The 18,707-nt window shown below is 46.0% G+C and overlaps 1 protein-coding gene across 1 annotated transcript; it reads right to left on the reverse strand.

Moving 5' to 3' along the window:
* Positions 1–14,846: 14,846 nt before the first annotated feature.
* GJA5 (gap junction protein alpha 5) lies at positions 14,847–15,959 on the reverse strand. The gene has a single exon (XM_062511453.1). It carries the CDS (start codon positions 15,957–15,959, stop codon positions 14,847–14,849), a length of 1,113 nt encoding a protein of 370 aa, XP_062367437.1.
* Positions 15,960–18,707: the final 2,748 nt, after the last annotated feature.

Consider the following 18,707-nt stretch of genomic DNA (forward strand, 5'->3'; position numbering starts at 1 on the left):
GGCGCGGACTGCGGCTCCCGGCGGGCGCCGCGCAGGGAGAACCGTGAGGGGCTGGGCGGGACCGGCCGCTCCCCCGCCCCTGCCCGTGGGGGCGAGGCCGTCACCCGGGCCCGCCGCCTGTGGCTCGTTATCTTCTCGGAGGGTCGCGCTGGGTGTCAGTGTGCACAACAGCCCCGTGTAGCGTTCCAGGCTTGGGCTGGAAGGCGGCCCATTGGAAAAGGGAAAAATCCTCCTGGGGTTCTGGTCACAAGCGACTGAACTGAGCCAGGTGTGCCCAGGTGGCCAAGGAGGCCAATGGCATCCTGGCCTGGAGCAGGGATAGCGTGTCCAGCAGGAGCAGGGCAGCGATTGTCCCTCTGTACTCGGCACCGGTGAGGCCGTACCTGGAATGCTGTGTCCAGTTTTGGGCCCCTCACTTGGAAAAAGGCATTGAGGGTCTGGAGCACCTGGAGTGTCGTGAGAAGCCGCTGAGGGGGCCGGGGGTGTTTGTCCGGAGAGAAGGAGCTCAGAGGGACCTCACTGCTCTCTAGAGCCACCTGAAAGGAGGGGGAAGCCAGGTGGGGCTGGGCTCTGCTGCAGGAACAGCGTGAGAGGAAATGGCCTCGGGCTGGACAGTCAGAGGGATTTCTTCAGAGGAATTTCTTCACAAGAACGGTGATTAGGTATTGGAATGAGCTGCCCCGGGAGGTGTTGGAGTCGTAGTCTCCGGAGGTGTCGCAGGAGCAGGGCAAGGGTGAAGGAGAAAGAAGAGGGAGAGGATGGTGAGCTGCACGAAGGGCAGAGGGAGGAGCTGCTGCAGGTGGTGCGAGCTTGGCACAGACACCGGGACCTGCAGATGGGGGATTTTGGTTTTGGTCATCTCCTCGTGTCTCTCAAAGCCCTGCAGTTCTGAAAGGGTTACCTCAGTTTTCTGAGCTTGAGAGTATGTGAAACAGAGAGGTAAAACAAGAGCAGAGAGAGAAGGGGGGGAAATATTTTCAGAAACCAAGAAAATAACAAATGAAGGAATCAAGCCTAAATCTTGTGTTGCAAGGGAGAGAGGGGTCATGAATGTTGAGTGGAGAGGGAACAGGAAAAGTAGTTAAGAGGGGGAGGGAGGGAAGGTGGAAGAGAGATAGAGGTGATGTGATAGAAGTGAGCAGGGAGAGAGGCTCACAGTGAATTTATTTGTATTTCCATTCAAATGTTACCCTGGAAGAAAACCCCACTTCCTGTGAAATTGTGAAGACTGGGACTGAGGGGTCCCTCCTGGGTAGCTCTGGCTGCTGCCAAGCAGCATTACTGGTGAGATATATTTTAGAGTACGCCATGCCACAGCAGGTGCACGCAATTAGAGGAGGGATCTCTGAAATAGCAGGTGGCTGTCAATTTTTTAGCAAATGGTGTTGCCCTGCTTTTATTTTCCTTTGTCCAACTGTGTAGAAATTTATTCTAAGATGCACCATCTTTACAGAAACATTTTCTAAGGACCTGTTATTTTTATCCTTCTGTTACATTTTTTTTGGTGACCAGATGAGGAGCAGAAGGCTAACACAATGGCCACCAGGGGTGAATTTTTTTCACAGAAAGTAATGGCCTCTAATGAACAAGCAAGTTTCAGGAAACTTTCCACTCTGAAAGCAGAGGGCAGATTTCCTCCTGGTTGGAATTTAACCAAATTGCAATGATTGCTATCTTTGCGAAATATTATCATTATAATTTGCCTTTTACAGTGCTACAAAAATGTATCACACCTCAGAACACTCTAGTTTGATAAGTTTGCATTTACATCCTCCTTTTTCTGAAGAGGAAACTGAGTCATACTGAGTTTTGTAGTTTGACCAAGTCACACAGCCCTTGTGTGGCTGTTATGTTGATAAGGTGCAAGGCCAACTAGCGTTATTAGGTTTTTATGTTCCACAGTGTGAATTGAAATTAAATAATGCTATAAAAATACCCACAAAAGAAACAATTTAACCTAGTGAGTTTGTGTGTTTTATTGTTTTTTTTTTTTTTGGACTAAGTGAACACCTTGTCCCTGAACAAAGGTAAAGGATGGCCAGGTTGGCTGGGGCTCTGAGCAACCTGGTCTAATCAAAGGTGTCCCTGCCCATGGAGGGGTTTGGGACTGGATGATCTTCAAGCCAAATCATTATATCATTCTGTCATTCTATGAAAGGTCTTCATCTCTTTACGGTATAAATCAGAGATTTACCATAAAATGTTTGTATGGTAGAGGCACAAATAGCATTTGGATACCCCTTAGGGAGGTGGGTTTATTTCCCCCCAATTGGTAGGAGTCAGAAAATAGATGTTACCTTGACTACTTTGATTCCTTTCCCAAGTGTGTTTTGCTCAGTGAGGAGAGCGAACTGGAAATGTTCTCCCACAGCTCTGCAACCACACAGGCTGCAGCTGGGCTAGTAGGAGTCTGGCTGCTGGAGAAGGGTGGCTTAACCAGCCTGGTGTGCCTGCCCAAAGTGGGCCACAAGCAGTTCCTGCCAAGCATGATATCTCTGTATGCCAGCCCTGTTTTGGGGCAGCTCTGCCTCTGGGTGGAGTATGGGCTGCTCAGCTGTAGCACAAAGTGTTTTCCTGCCCTTCAGAAAACTTCTTCCACCCCAAAATGTTCCCGTGACCAGCTTTCTGAGTGCAATGAAGGTGCTCTCACTCTGGTCCCTTGAGGTCATCACAGGTACTGAAATCTCAAATGCACCATAGGCAGGAGTTTGTGCGGGATTCACGTTCGGAATCACAGGCTGCTGCATCCTGCAGCCAAAAGAGCTTTCTTCATTCCCAGCTCTGGAGTTAATGGTGGTGTCTCTGTGCCCTGCAAGGACTGCTGACCACAGTGGCTATTATAAACTGGTCAGTCTGGGCATGTGGAAGCTCTATTGCTTTCACAAAGAGCTGAACTTTATTTATAAATTGTTTGAGTGTGCTGTGCTGCTTCCTGTGGAGCCGTATCACTCTTGTCTCCTCCAGTCTGTCTGCTGTGGTGGACCTTGTAGCCAGCTGCTTTGTGAGCAAGGCGCCTGGGGAAATGGAAGGAATGTTTCCATTCCTAAAGTCAGTGATCCTTTGGGGTGGAATTGGCAAAAATAAACCCCTAAATGCCACCGCAGAATGAGCCCTCCCTGCAAGACACCATTCACGGTACACTGTACAGATCTCACGCATCTTGTCTCATTTTCTGCATGCTTTCACATCAGTGCTCTACCTTCCAGCAGTGAAGTGATGTGTGTCGATGCTTAGAGGTCATAATTTAATTTCTGAATTCCTGCAGGTTATGTGGGAGAGTCCTGGAAGTCAGAGTTGTCATAAGGCTGGCATTGTGAGGAGATTTTTGGAGATTTTCTTCTATGTATTTTAGAAACAGGTCATCAGACAGTTGGTAGTTTCTTGCCTCTTTTACCTGGGAAGTTGTGGCTTTCCCTCACTTTTCTTTGTCATTTCCAGGCTTGGGCATTTGGTCATTGTTGGTGTGGCAGGGGGAGAGTTGGAAGCCAGCCATGTGCTGGTGATGGACCCACTGTGCTAAGGTTCGGCCCCTGCCCCGTAACCCAGTGCAGAAGATGCATTCCCTGCCTTCTGTTTTTCTTTTGTTCCAACTTTGTCATCCTAAACTGGATGATGCCTGCAGCCATCTGCTGCATTTGGTAGTCTGCGGCATCATGCCGACTCAATTATGCGCCGCTCTGGGAGAACAGCAGGCTGGTTTTCTCTTCAGCTTTGAAAGAGTGTTTTTCCCTTGCACAGGAAGGCTGAGGGAAGTAGGAGCCTGCTGGATAAGTTGCTCCCAGTCATGTCAGGTGGACTGTCCGTGCCCGTGCAGTCCAGGTGTGGTGGGAGAGCTGCCAGTCTGTCACTGTGCCCGAGATGCTGCATCCTGGGACTCGGTGCTCTGATGCCAAGGCAGATGTACTCCCCTGTGGCAGCACTCAACCATTTGGCACTTTGAAGCTTTATCATCTCATTTGCTTTCCATGGATATATATATATATTAAACCAAGGGTATTTCTATTAAACCAAGTGTTTTGGGATGATATGAAATTAAAGGCGATGGTGCAAGTGTAAATTACATTTGCTTTTTTTCAAAACAGTCAGGAGAGAAGGGCTGCAAAGAGATGATGTTGAGCCTTACAGTGGACTGCTAGCAAAGTTGTTTTGTTATGCTTTCATACTCAGAGATAAGTGATCATGCAGGAGGATTTATGTGTGTGATTCAGCCTGTGACATAAGTCTTCTTCCTGTGGTGGGCAGAGGAGACGTAACTGAAATCTGAGTTGAAATGTTATCTATTTTTCTCCCTTCTTTTTCTTTCCTTTTTATTTTTTCTTTTTCTGAAGGTTTCTGGATAAGTTTTGAGACTCCAGGACTGCTTAATGTTTTCTTCTTCAATTTCCCTGCAGGTAGTGGACTTGATGGGTTTCAACATGCAGCCACTCACATTTGATGTTTGAATCCTTCTGGGCTGTCCATAGTGCCCTGATCCTTTTTCCCCTGCAGTAAATTCTCTTCATTACATGAGGACAGGGGTCAGATCAAGTGGTGGGGAGCTAGAAAACAGGGACCTGTGCTATTTTCATTTAAAACATTTCTGGCCCCATCAGCTGTTCCATGTATGTTATTTTCAGAAGGGCAATAATCCACAGGAGGTCAAGAGGGTGGAATTGTGTGAATATATTGGGAGAAGGAAATCAAGACACTTGGGAGTACCCAGGCCTTGTCATGACAGAGAGTCTGGATCCCAGATGATTCTGGCTGGGAGAACTCAAGGCGAGTTCTCAAAGTGCTGCTTGCATGGCTAGGAAAGGCTGCTCAGCTGGGTGTTTGTTAGCTGTTTTCAAGAGTCATCTGTGTTTACACTGCTGGCAGGACCACCTGTTCTTTTTTTGAGCAATAATATGTGTATATGTGTGTCTGTGTGTGTGTGTGTATTGCTGCATTTCTGTATTTATTTTTAGCCCTTTCTAAAAACCCACAACAGGTTTGAAAGATGCTGTGGATTGTGAGTGGTGCCTGGCGGCATTGCTCACATTAATGGTTGTCAGAATTTCCATACTAAATCTCTGCTTTGAAAGGTTTATAACTCATCCTTCTATTCTTGGTCCTGTAGCTTTCATACCCTGGAAAAAATAAAATGAAAGAAAAAAACAAAAACAAAAAAACCAAGGAACTTTTTCTAAAACTACATATTTCCCTACAGGTTTCTGGAAATCAGACTTCTTGGCCTAGACAGGAGCTTTTCCAAAGCAGGCATTAAGTCTTGTCACTTTATTTTTCAGCACTCAATTGCAAATTTGTGACAGGTCTCTTTAATATGTTTCATATGGTCAAATGGAGAAGCTGTTTTGCATATCAGGCTGACACAGGCACTGGATGGTGTAAAACTTCAGGGAGCTAACAGCAGTTAGCTCCCCACTACCAGCTCTGAGGAAGCATAAAACCAGCTGAATTATGGCAGAGGTTGGGCAGTCCCCACGTCTGGGGTGACACCAGTTGCAGAATCACAGGATGAATGCTCCTTGTGTCAAGAGCTAGCAGAGAGATGAGACATGCCATGTTTTTTTACGTTCATAAGTAAAGGACATGCATTTTTCTATTACGTGCAATCAGCAAGAGAAATCCAGTACAAAGCAGCAGTTGATAATTTTAAGAAATATGTAGTTATCCCTTATTAATTTTGTGGTCCATATTTTGAAAGTGTCTCCCATCCGTGCAGTGCAAAGCAGGTTGAAGTTGTTAATCTGTACCATTCCCTGGTGAAGTTCTACACACATCCTGATGACTCCTGGTGCCCACCCAGGAGAGAGTGTTGGGAGGGGATTTAATGGAGTGCCCTGGTGCTGCTGAGAATACATGGCAAAACAGGCAACAGCACACAGGAACCTAACTCAGGCAACAGTGCTAGAAGGAGTGAGCTGCATCTCTACTGAGGGTTTTCCCAGGTTTGGAAAGCTGTTGGAATGTTGGCTGCAAATAGTACATTTGTATGCAGGCAGTAGGCACTAATTCAAAACATGAAGGTAATGAGCTTGAAACTGGGTCCTGATGCACAGTGAGGAGCGTGGAGGGAGCCCTGTGAACTTCAGCTGAATCAGAGTCAGGGTAATTTCCCATGCAGCATTCAGCAGGCCATTTAAACTCAGATTATCTTTTGGCAGATGGGAATATCACTTACTCCCAATCTCTCCAGGAAGCCTGTGAGGTAGCAAAAGTACATGCAGAAGGCTTTGTATATGCAAGAGCTCAGTTTTTCCCCCACTGTATTAGAGGCCGAATGACAGATATGACCTTTCCTTCAGGTCTTTTCTGACGGATCCGGACCCTTACGGTTATGAAAACACTGCTATTACAAAATGGAAATAGTTGGGTGGATTTTGTGCACAGTGTTGCTGAAGACACAGAGTTTAAACTCTTTTATCCTGATTTGTCTTCCCCTGCAACTGATTTTTCTGAAGACACAAAGGTTTTTTTTTTTTTAATTCTGGTTCCCCTGTACATCTATCGCCTATCTCAGGTCATGGCATTCCTGTAGGCTCTCAGCACCTCCTTGGTGGGAGACAGGGGCCACTATATTTTTTCAGATGGGAATTTCAGGCAGGCAAAGACAAAGATGACTGGCTTGTTGTCAGACAAAGTTTCTTGGAGCAGGAACCTGAGGGTGCTCTCCAAATTTCTAGGCTGGTGCCTGAGCTAGCTTGTCCAGGCTCAGTGTTATCTTTTGCTGCTGTTCTGATCCCATCTGGCTGTCAGCTGTACCAGCCAGTGCTCCGTGGGTATGTATGCTGCTGCCAGTTCTCATGTCTCAATTGGGAGTCATTTAATGCGGGTGACTGAGATTCCTGGAGAGGAAGAATTTGAAATATCCCAGACAATGGTATGGCTGACATAGTTTTTGTCATAAGACTATGTTTTAGTATTAATTTTAAGGATTGTTGACACATGAGTTTTTCTTGGGCTTCAGGATCTGTGGTTTCAGCCATAAAATAGGGGCAGAGGCACAACAACAGTCTTGGTATCGGTGTTTAATATCCTTCTCTTGTAAATAAATAGAATAAATGGGAGGAGAAACATAAGTTTTAAAATTTCCAGTGATGGCGAGATTTTAAGAAAGAGGCAGCACAACATTTTTCATGATGCATTTGGCATTTTTGAAGAAAGATTCCTGGTAAAGCCTGACTGCAGGTCAACAGAGTCAACACCTGAGTCAGAGAAGGGCATGTCTCTCTTAGTAAAAAACTTGATTGTTTGTTCTCTTACTCTCAATTACCTTAATTTGAAGTGAGGAGCTAATGAATATTGCTAAATGGTTTGAAACAAACAGCAGCACTGTGGACAAAAAATAGTTATTATGAGCTGCAGTGTATCAACCACAGCGGATTTTTCACAGATTTGTAGGTTTTAATGCTGGGATGACTGGTCTGGCTGTTTGCTTAGTGTAGGGGAGAGGACTTTAACCAATAATTTCTAATGGGGTCAGTAATTTCTATTGGTATCAGTGCACACCTTTGTAAACCCCATCACATTAATTAGAACTTAACTCATCCCTAGACTGTGCTTTCCAATTATTAATTAAAACAGTACTTCTCATTGTAAGAGTGCTTCTCTTAGAGGAGCAGTCAGCTATCAGAAATGTTGTTCTTTTCTGCAAGAACTCACCTATCAGGATTAAAATCCTTCTCACCTTTGTCTTGGGAAGCGAAACAGAGCAAGCTGCAGACTCCCACTGCAGGCCAGTCCGTGCTGCAGAGATGCTGGGGGTGACATGGGAGATAACACTGCATGGAAGTACAGAGGAGCCAGGCCTGTCTGTGTCTGTGTGTCTGAGATGCTGTGGATGTGTGATGCTGTGAGGTGGATGTGCTCTGCAGCTTCGCTGCTTGCTTAGAAATGCACCTGGTGTGATGGCAGCCCCAATTTGGGGGGTGGCAAGAGTGCTTTGGAGTGTGCCAGGTGTGCACCAGGGCAGGAAAAGGGATAATGTGTCTCTTGTTTTTAATTTGATGAACTGGAGCTCTCAGGTACCTCACTGTGATGTGCTTGAGTGCTCAGAGATATCCATCAGGAATCAGTGAGAATTATTCCTAGTTCTCTTTCATATAATGAATGTCTTTATTGTTGATTTAGGACTGAGTATTTTAATGAACTTTTCAGAAAGTCCTCAAATTTGGCATTTCTCTGGAAATGTCAGAGATTAATCTCGTGAAGCTAGAAATAGGGAGAGCAAAGTGTAACTATATCCTAAGAAAATACAAGGCCACAGAGGGAAAAAATAATCCAAAACAATTTCAGAAGAAAAAAAGCTGAGAAAAATATTCTTAGGATCTGCAAGGGTTGGAAAAAATTGAACTGAATGTGAACAATCAATATGAATTGGAAAAAAAGTACATTTTTCTGTGAATATGCAGCAAAGATGAAGGTAATTTCTGTTATGTATGTGTACCTAAGTGCTTTCATGAGTCTGGGTTGAAGTGGAAGAAAAGCAAGGTGGGAATGAAAACATGGTTTCACTGAACTGCATGATTTTGCAATGGCTAATTTTGGGCACTTGTTTCTGAAAAGTCTTGCCTGTAGCCTGGCATACATCAAACTAGTTCTGTCAGAAGCACTTTTCAACCTCAAACTTTGTTCCCAGGCCGAAGAGCTGGCATGGCATTTACTCCAAAACCCAAACAAATAGCAACAAGTTTCTGACCTCAGGCTTGCCTCTTGCTGCTAATCTAATTCCTTTTAAGGGTAGGAGCTGGTGGTTAACATGATTTCTAGTGAAACCATGCCTGCAGCTGAATATGAGAGTGTTGGGTTTTGCTGGGGCTGTTGATAAAAATGTCATGGCCACACACTCACATCCAGTTTCTAGGAAAATCTTCTGATGTGTTTTTTGCATTCTTTACATTGTCATATGGCTGACTATCACTGACACTCTTTCTTCTGTTCATGTCCAATAAGAGCATGAAATTTAACTCTCTCGTGGGACCCTACCAGCTCATTTTCACCCATAGCTTGGTCCCATCTGCTTTACCCCTTCCTGACTAAAACAACTTTATTGTAAAGAGGAGCTCTTGCATATAAACAGTGAGTTACGAACCCTGATTCTGAGTAATCCCTGAGCAGCTCCCTGCTGTGATCCAGCCCCAAGAGGTGGAGATAAAAAAATAGCAATAGGGGGTCTGCAGCAGACTTGGTCTTGTTCCTGCAAGCACTACAGTGGGGTTGTTTTTCTTGCCTGTTATGTGCCAGCCAAACAGAGTTTGTAATGCAGAAATGAAAATAGAAAAAACTGCCTAAGCTTCTAATAAAATGTATCACCTCGAGGGAGGAGAGTGGCTTAATGTAGTAGACCTACAGGCCTCAGTTGGGGAATAATTTGAAAGGAATATGTAAATATTGCAGCTTTTCTGCATTTTGCTTTCTGACTTGCTCTGGGGGAATACTTTTTTCCAATGTACATGGAATGATGGCTTTTATTCACCCATAGACAGTGGGTTTGTGTTAATGGTTTGACTATGAAGCCTGGCATGTTAGAGGATAGGGGAGTGGGTTTTATGCTGGTGCTGCAGTGTGTTCATAGAATCATAAAACCACAGAATCACAGAATATGTTGGGTTGGAAAGGACCCATCAGGCTCATCAAATCCAGCTCCTGGCCCTGCACAGGACACTCCAAGAATCACCCCATGTGCCTGAGAACATTGTCCAAAAGCTTTTGAGCTCTGCCAGGCTTGGTGTTGTAACCACCATTTCCACCAGGCAGTACATCATGGTTCTCTTGGGTGCTTTCTATTACTAATCTAAGTGCATTTAACAGTCCTTAAAATGTCTTTGGGTGGTATTTATTGCATAAAGTCTGTAGTGGAGGTGTGTTTGTTTTGTGATTGGCTACACAGCACTGGATTGGTTACACAATACTCTTCGTGCTTCCTGGGGGCTGGAGGAACACAGAGCTGCCTCTGGGGTGGATATTGGCCCATATGAATTTAAAATTTGGTCTCCTTGACTGACATTTCTGACTTTCTGAGAACTCTGTTGCCCGTCAAACTCAATTGCTCAAATGTCTGTGGGAAACCAGTGGTGGTATGTGAATGTGGCCTCAGCAAATTCATTTTTAAAAATGTGAACCAACATTCACTGGAGGAAAAATGAAGCATTTCTGCAATATTTGGCTACAGTGAGTCTTACAAGCTCATTTGATCCTCTTTCTTTTTCTGTCATCAGATTTTAATGACAAAGTTATATATGTATGGTATTGCAATTCCCGAGCTCCCCAGAAAGATCTTTAATCATCTAGACCATATAAGCAACAAACACTTCAGGCAAAAGCAAAGCTATTAATTTTGCACTTCAAAGTCACAGGTTTTTTCCCCCTATAAAGTGTATCTTATAGAGCTGCCACTCTCCCATCTTCATTCTCAATCTATCCATACCTCTGGTGCTGCTGCTAACCCAAATCGCTAAAATGTTCTTTATTCACAAATGTGTGCAGAACCTGCCATCAGCATTGTACAGGATCCCCTCCTGTCACCCCTGCTGGGAGGAGGTGCTGGATTCCCTCAGGGGCACTTAGAGCCTTCTGGCCATGCTGCGTGGTTGCTGTGGGCCTCCCAAGGGAGCTCCCCTAGGAATAGCAGCTCCCCTTGTGCCTGTGTTAGTCCCAGGCTTCTCAGGAGGCAGCAATGCCAGCAGGGAAGCTGCTCTGGAGTACCTGCCATTGCTGTGTGTCAGGCTCTCTGCTATGCTACGCTGACTTTTTGAATTCCTAATTTCTGCCTTCTTTGTACTTTGGCCATTTGCAGTCCAGTCAAGCATGGTCTCATTCCTGTAAACACACAGTGCTTTTGTTCTTTGGGGTTTGGGTCTTCCTAATTCCTTGACCTCAGTGATGTTTCATGGAAAAGTGTTTGAAGGGGGACTGTGCAGTCTGTCATCTTACCTATTCCCTTCTAACAGTCTGAAACTTTATCAGCATTGACTTTGCTTGAGTATTGTCTTGCCCACAAGAGGAAACTTGCCTGACCTATGTCCTTTAGATCAGCCATTATTTTTAAGTCTCTCCCTCAATTTCTCCCTCGAATTTCTCTTAGCCTGCTCAGCTGTCCCACTGTGCTGTTCGGGGAGAAGAACTCAGAGGCATGACCTTGTCTCAGCTCAATACTTTATTAGTTTTGGCATTCTATGTATTTTTAAATATAGGTTTTCCTTTTATAGGTTTAAGTATTTCTGTTTTAAAAGCTTGTTGAAAGACGTTTCTCTGTCTCCCTATCTCAGGCTCAGCAGCTGATCAGCACAAGGCTGTAGATCAGAACTGACTTCTGGCTCATTTGGACACCAGCTAGAGGAAGAAATGGTTTGAGGTGTGCTGACCAAGGAGATAACTGGGGTTGGTGTTTCTGTCAAACGTTGGTTCCAGCTGTTGCTGGAGAATCCACAGTTCTGAGAATCTGAGCAGTCCCAGCAGGTAGAAAAGAGGGGCAAGAACAGAATGAAAAGCTCTCATATTTCCTTTTTTTCCTCTCTCAGAGCATTGTCTTTGTAATGCTGCCATTTGAAGATTGAGTACCCATCCAAAGACTGAATTTAATATGTAATGTTGATTCAAGTTGCTACTGTAAGATTGTCTAGCCATCCATCTGGTACAAAGCAATATATACTAAATCTGTCTGAAAGGACAGGCCAGCCTGAAGTAAATGTGCTCCTATCACAATGTGACAGCCTGGCCAGCCTTGACAGTGGGTTCCAAGTTTATGGTCTGTCAGCTAGTGCAAACATCCATCCATCAAATATCCCCCATTTGATATACCTAGAAGACAGAACCGTGGAGACATTAAGAAATGGGTGGCAGAGGGAAATTATCTGCTTTGATACATGCAATCTCAAGGATGAGAGAGAGCTGGGATGGTTGTACTCCCCTGGTTTCAAAATCACCAAAAACCCCACCCATGAACGTGGTTAGATCATAGAGGTCTGAGACAGCACAGAGGAGATCCTTGTCCCTTTTTTCAGCTCTACCATGCCCTCCAGCAGAGACTAGCTCAGAGTTTTTGAAATTTGGGCTGTTGCTTGTTTTAAACCACGAACGGTTTATTAAACAAGGTCTGTGTTCATGCTTGAGTGGCTTTATTAAACATGAACGTCACTCAGTAGCCAAGTGTTCCAAATGGGGTGTGTTCCTGACTTGCCGAGCATTGCCTGTCTGTCACAGCAAGGTGGCACCCTAAGGGACAGGCATGCTCAGGGCTGTACACATGCCAGTCACAAACCCAATCCTGCCTTCCTGATGCATTGTGAGGCTGTGGCTTCTCAGGTGGCATCCTCACTCCTGAGCTGAAAACCCCCACACCACAGCTCCTTAATCTTAAAGGGTGCCTGTAGTTTCTAATGCAGTTAAAGGTCCTTGTCCCAGTGTCCTCATTGAATTCTGGATTCATTCTTTATGCCCCCTCTCAGGCTCCTTGCTGGGACCCAGTACTTTACTGGTCTCAAGCTTCCCAGCCTGCAGAATCCCACGGGATGGGAGATTGTGTGGAGAAAGTGAAGAAGGGCACTTCCTTTGTGTGGACAGGGGGATCCAAGGCCAGAAGGAGGGAGCCTGTGAAAGTTAGAAAGTAGGAGAGCAAAGGATAAGTTTCAGAGGAAGAACATAGCTGAGGGAAGAAAAGGAATTTCTTTGAGCTGGGCAAATGCATCTTAAGAGATTTGAGTACCCACAGGAGTGCTGCAGAGATGGTTAGCAGTGGATTCTCTCAAGGCCTTGTCTCTTAAAAAGATGTCAAGGCTTGGTTACTGCATGGACAAGCAATCAGATGCACGGGGTACAGGTTTTGCTTCTCTCTTTCTGCTGAGTTGGCTTCACATCACAGTGTCCTCTCTGAGCACTAGAGGTGTGCAAGGATATGCAAGGAATTGCAGGGAGCAAGCGTTTGCAAGAAGAAGGAAGCTCTGCTCCCTGACCAGCTCCTCCTTCCTTGGTAATGCAGAGGCAGGCAGGGGAGCTGGGAGGGGGTGGTTCCTGTTAGCCAGTCAATCAATCATTTCCCTATGTTTATTATTTATCCCCCTGGCCAAACTCTCCCCTCATTCCTGCCACTCTGGGCAATGGGAATTTTTGTGGTCTCTGGGCAGCAGAGGCTGGCAGGCAGCCTGATCCCTGCTAGCCACTCACAGTCAGTCATAAGAGAGGAGAAACATCCACAAGGAGAGATGGAGTTAGAACTTTATTAGGAGAAACCTAGACACAACTGACTAAAATCTCATGTTAAGGAAAACACACAGGTCTTTTCAGGATTAAAAAATACAAATATATAAAAACTTACAAACAAAAACATGGTTTCCCCCATCTGAGTGTGAATGTGTATTTAAATGTACAGGGAGCTGTACCAAAGCTGTGTATCAGGAGCAGGGATTCACTTTCAGTGGCCCTAAGAGAGGGAATGGCTCAGTCCCCTCATCAGCTGGTCCCAGGCCATTTGCTTGTGCAGTCCAGTGTTGGGAAGTTGTGGCCTGTGTCTGAAAGGGCAGTGCAGGGTAAACAACAGGGAGCAGTTTGGCTCTGTTTAGCAGATCTTTGAGGGATGTCAGCTCTGCACTGAGAAAATGTATCTTGAGTGGGAGCTGCCTGCAGACCCCACCACCAGACTCACAGGGCAGCCTCGGGCACCAGTGGTTGCTCTGAGAGGCTACAGCAGTGGAAAGACTCGGTTCATGGGTGATTTCTAGCACTGCTTGTGCTAGGGATGGAGTGGAGAGGATGGCCTGGTGGCAGAGCAGAGACTTGCTATGAGGACAAATAACTTGACCAATGCTGGATGGCAAGTTTGACAGAGCAGGGAGGAGCTGAATGACGTGCAGGACCTGAGCAGGACTCTTTGTGCTTGCAGAGGATGCTGAAGTGTTTTGGTAGGTTGGTGAGAAGACACAGGCTGTACCTCTTCTGCAGATAAACAGAGGATGCTTTTCTCTCAAGTGGGCAGCTGGCAGCACCCTTTCAGCAGCATTCAGGTTGCTTGAAAGATGAGTTTCAAAAAGGGGAAAACCACTTTGTTTCTACATGATACTCATGAGATATCTGTTCTCACAGGAGAGTCTCTATTTCTGTTAGTGGATGTCTTGCTTAGGATTGATGACATAAGTATCTTGGGAAAATTCCCCAGTCTTCATCAACTGGTCATCTAAGTGATTTCCCTGGGGCCAGTCTGCTGTGCTGATTTAGGAATGAGGAAGGGATTCCAATGTTAGACATGAGGCAGCTGTGCACTGGGGACCACAGATGTCCTTATTTATGGGGAAGAGTTGTTATATACACTGAGTCAAAAAATTCAAGTAGGATTTATTGTGCAGGTAACCTCATATAAAATATCTGGTATCAGGTAGAGAAAGGGAGGGTTAGAAAGAAACAAAATGAAGCAGATGAGAAAATCTTTCTTTTTGAATGCCGACTGGTGTGTTTCTGCTCACTGCAGGTGAATGAAGCTTCAGCTCAGTATAACTGCCAAGCTGATGTTGCCAGTGTTGAATAGAGACCACGGAAGATGTAGAGGTCCAGTCAGTCTGTTGAATGCAGTGTCACAGTTGATACCCACTGGGCAGCAATCTGCTGGCCTGTGCTCTACCAGGCTAAGGGTGGGGAGTCTCTACTCCCTGTGTGTCCCACAGTGAAAATATGGCTGAAGGCTTACTATCCCGAGATTTGTGTCTCTCTTAACTGCCTGTGGCTGCCACTGCCTTGAGCTGTGAGAAGTGCTGTCTGGAAAGGATAGAGAGAGGATATTAAAAAGGGAGGTTAGGGGCGAGAGTTTGGAGTCCACTTTGCAGAAGTTCTACTGAGCGCTGGGACAGCTCCTTCTCCTCCTCGCTGCTGGAGACAGGTCACACAGACAAATCATCCGACCTTGCCTTGCTGCTGGCACGGCTGGCCTTGCTGAACCGGCGCTTCTCATTGAAGTAGTTCTCGGGGAAGGCAGGTGCTGCACAGTCACTCGCCACCTCTGGACTCTCCACATAGCTCGACTTAAGGAAAGGCCCTTCCCCAGCAGCATCCTCCTGGCCGTGGACCCTCTCGGTGGCAAAGTTGGCGGTGTTCTGCTGGGAGGCCATCTTGTTGCTGAAGGGGCTGATGAACTTCCCGTTGGGACTCGACAAGCACTGGTTAAAATCCGGCGGCGGGGTGTACATCTGTGCCCTCTCTGCCTGTGGGGCAGACTCCAGCCTGCGGGGGGCTGTGCTTGGGCTGGCTTTGTAAGACCGGGAGCACCTCTCTTTGGCTTTCTTCCAGCCCAGGTGGTACAACTCTGCCAGGCTGAGGAAGAGGGAGAGCACTGCCACAGCCAGCATGAAGACGATGAACACGTTCTTCTCCGTGGGGCGGGACACGTAGCAGTTGACGGGGTGGGGGCACGGTGCCCGCTGGCAGATGTACAGGGTCTCCAGGAAGATCCCGTACAGGACGTACTGCCCCACGATGAAGGCCACTTCCATGGCAGTTCGAATCAAAATGCTGTAGACATAGGTGTTCAGCAGGCTGCCCCTGAGTATGATTTGACCTCCTGCTTCATCCCAGCCGGACAGCTTAGTCTCCTTCTCTGCCACAGAGCACTTCTGCTGGTAGTATGTGTCACCACCATTTTTGTTCTCTCGGGCCTCTATCTCTGCCTCCTTCATCTTCCTCTTCTCCTCCATGCGCACCGTGTGCATGGCATGGCCCATGTACACCAGGGACGGGGTGGAGACGAAGATGATCTGCAGGACCCAGAAGCGGACGTGGGAGATGGGGAAGGCCTTGTCGTAGCAGACGTTCTCGCAGCCGGGCTGCTGAGTGTCACACATGAAGTCAGACTGCTCGTCCCCCCAGGAGGACTCCGCCGCTGTTCCCAGCACCAGCATCCGGAAGATGAAGAGCACGGTCAGCCAGACTTTCCCCACCACTGTGGAGTGTTTGTGGACCTTCTCAAGGAAGTCTCCCAGGAAACTCCACTCCCCCATTTCTGCTCACCAGGAGGAGTGAGAAGTCTTGAGATCTGAGCGCAAGCCTCTGTTGGGAAAAAAACAGAGTGGTTCTAAGGAGGTTTAGGAAATGCCCAGCTGGTAATGAAGTGAAATGGGTTTTTTGTTTTGTGTCAGAGGAAATGTTTTCATTTGACCTGAAACGAATGAGGTCTGGTTTGCTGAAAACTTTGTTTCGCATCTGCTGGAAACCTTGTGTTGTATTTGGGATTTTTTTTTTCTTTTTAAAAAAGAAAACTGCAACAAAAAAAGTGATCTTTTGATGACATGACTCATCTGCAGCCTGCTAAATGAGTTCCCAAAACCTTTAGGGTGAGCCAGATTTATTTTTGATTAAGAAAGTCCTTTCACTGTGATCTGCATATTGCATCCTCTGTGGACTGGGTAGTCAAAGCAGCATTCATCTTTCTGTAGACTGCACTCTGGAAAATCCTTAGTGGGCTGATCCCCTGGGAGATAAGACTGGAATCTATAGCCTGGCCTGAGCAGTGGCACTGTCAGATGTTGCCTTTGTGTAATACCTGCACCAACACCTGGAATGTGAAGTGCTCACAGCTCTGGGCTTCCTTTATGAGTTCAGTGTAACCACTCAAGTGCAGAGAAAACCTTTCTGTTGTCCACCTGCTCCCCCCATCTGTAGGTTTTGCTTTGGTTTTGCAGTGTTGCCAGCTACAAGCATTTTATTTACAAGCTGCAAATGTTTAGGGGAGTGTGAAGACTTTGGTGGGCTGTGCCAGTCCTGGAAACCTAATCTGCTGCCACCCTGTCTTGCCTCTCTGAGTGGGAATTGCTGTAAAATCTAAATTGTTTGTCTTGCTCCTTCTGCTTTTCTTAAATTCTGAGGAAAATTTCACAGTTCAAATGAAACAGACAAAGAAAAAGCCTCATTTGAAGTGCCTCGCAAGGACCAGCAACTCCTGGGAAAGTGCTGTTGGTAGGTGGTCTGATGTCAGGAAAGGTTTGCTGGACTGGGAGTAAGATTGCAAAGTGGAGATGCAGGAGAGCGTGCTTCAGTTTTGTTTCTGACTCTGACTGACTGTTTCTGGCCAAATCACTTAACCTGATGGATAAAAAGAGAGCAGTGGGTTTATTCCATCTTTTGTGGGGCTCTGTGGGAGTGCTTGAGCAATCATTTGTTCCAGTTATGCTCACCATACTTACATTCCCAGGGCACTGCAAAGCTCTCCCTGGTGAGAGTTAAGGGCTAGGTGGTATAAAGTGTGCACTATTACCTTGGAGCTAATGTCCTCCCACAGTCCTTCTTTTGGAAAATAGCATTTTAATAAGTAAATGCAAAAATAATCATCATAATGAAATATTAAAAGGACTAGTCAAGGTAAATCCCAAAGCCAGATTGTTAACTCTCCTTTATTGTTCCTTGTCCTGTCTTTAGGAGCCAATTACTTTTATAGTGCAAAGAACATTTGTGGAGAGCAGACACTGTTAAAAGCTGAAAATTTACTGTAGCAATATAGTGTAGATTTCCTGTGAGCAAAAGCTGGAGAACAGATACACTTGTTGCGGGGGAAAAATTACCCCCTCCCCTAGTTATGTGAGTGATACAATTTAATGTAGCAGCACACACCATAATTCATCCCATCATTTGTTTCTGTGCTGTGTCCAGCTGCAAGGATGGATGGAGCAAAGATCAAAAGTTGAATCTTCAGATTCCTGAAGCTGCTGAGGGCTGCCCTGGGAAGGTGAGGATTGCCCTGGAAAGGAGACAGGGCAGTGGCTACTTTCTACCCCACCACCTGTCAGAAGCCTTGTGAGCAGGGAGAAGGGACATACAGGAAGCAAAGGATGGAGTTTGGCTCTTTCCTGCCCTGGCAGGCATGCTGCAATCATGCTGATAGAGATCCTGATGGCTGCTTGGCATATCTAAAAATCTTTGATCTGCTCCCAGCCCAGAGCTGGAGGAGCAGGAACACTGAAAATCATGGTCTTTCTAACTCCTCTCATCTGCAGTGGTGAAAACTGGTGAATGTGTGGGTCTGCCTTACCTTCCAAAATGGCTTTGGTGCAGTTACTGCATTCTGGAGAAATTAGCATATGGCTTCATTCCAGGAGCACCAGGGATTAAATACAGGCAGATAAATCAGTGATGGGAAATATTTACAGACTGTGGCACTGAAATCAGTGTGTTTGCTTTTTTTTCCCCCAGAGTGTAGAGAAGGCAACCAGCTACCTACAGCTCACTGTTTACATGTGTCCAACATCACTATGCTGTAGCACAGCTGTATGTGTCGAATATTCCTTACAAGGCAGCACTTTTACAGGTGAGGTTATGTTGTTTACACATGCCTTTTGTTGTTTCACCTTGCTTGGTAGTGTAAATATGAACACAGTTCTCCCTGGATGTGCAAAGGCTGAGTTTTTTCTTACTGCCATAGGGAAGTACAATCCCAAACTGAGCCCCTCTTCCCATCCATTCTACTGTGTGCAGGTTGTTCGGGGTTTTACAACAGCTTGTTTTCCCCAGGGAAGGCTTCTAAGACTAGACACTTGCAAATTGTAAAAATCGGGATGCTCAGGGCTCAAAGTAAGGCAAACGTAAGTGCGAGAGGAATCCAGAAATAAAAAATGTTAACGGATGCATGAAGAATAGCAATTTACCTGCCTTACACATGCACAGAATATTTCAAGAGGCTGTAAATCAGAAGGATCTGAGGCTGGCAGTCACGAGGCTTAGGCTAAATAATAGGGACATTTCCTCTGCCCTGCCCT

This window comes from Cinclus cinclus, chromosome 2 (genome assembly GCF_963662255.1).
Source record: "Cinclus cinclus chromosome 2, bCinCin1.1, whole genome shotgun sequence".
Classification (NCBI taxonomy): Eukaryota; Metazoa; Chordata; class Aves; order Passeriformes; family Cinclidae; genus Cinclus; species Cinclus cinclus.

Coding starts and splice junctions, on each gene's coding strand:
- GJA5 (XM_062511453.1), bottom strand. CDS start 15,959: ATGGGGGAGTGGAGTTTCCTGGGAGACTTCCTTGAGAAGGTCCACAAA.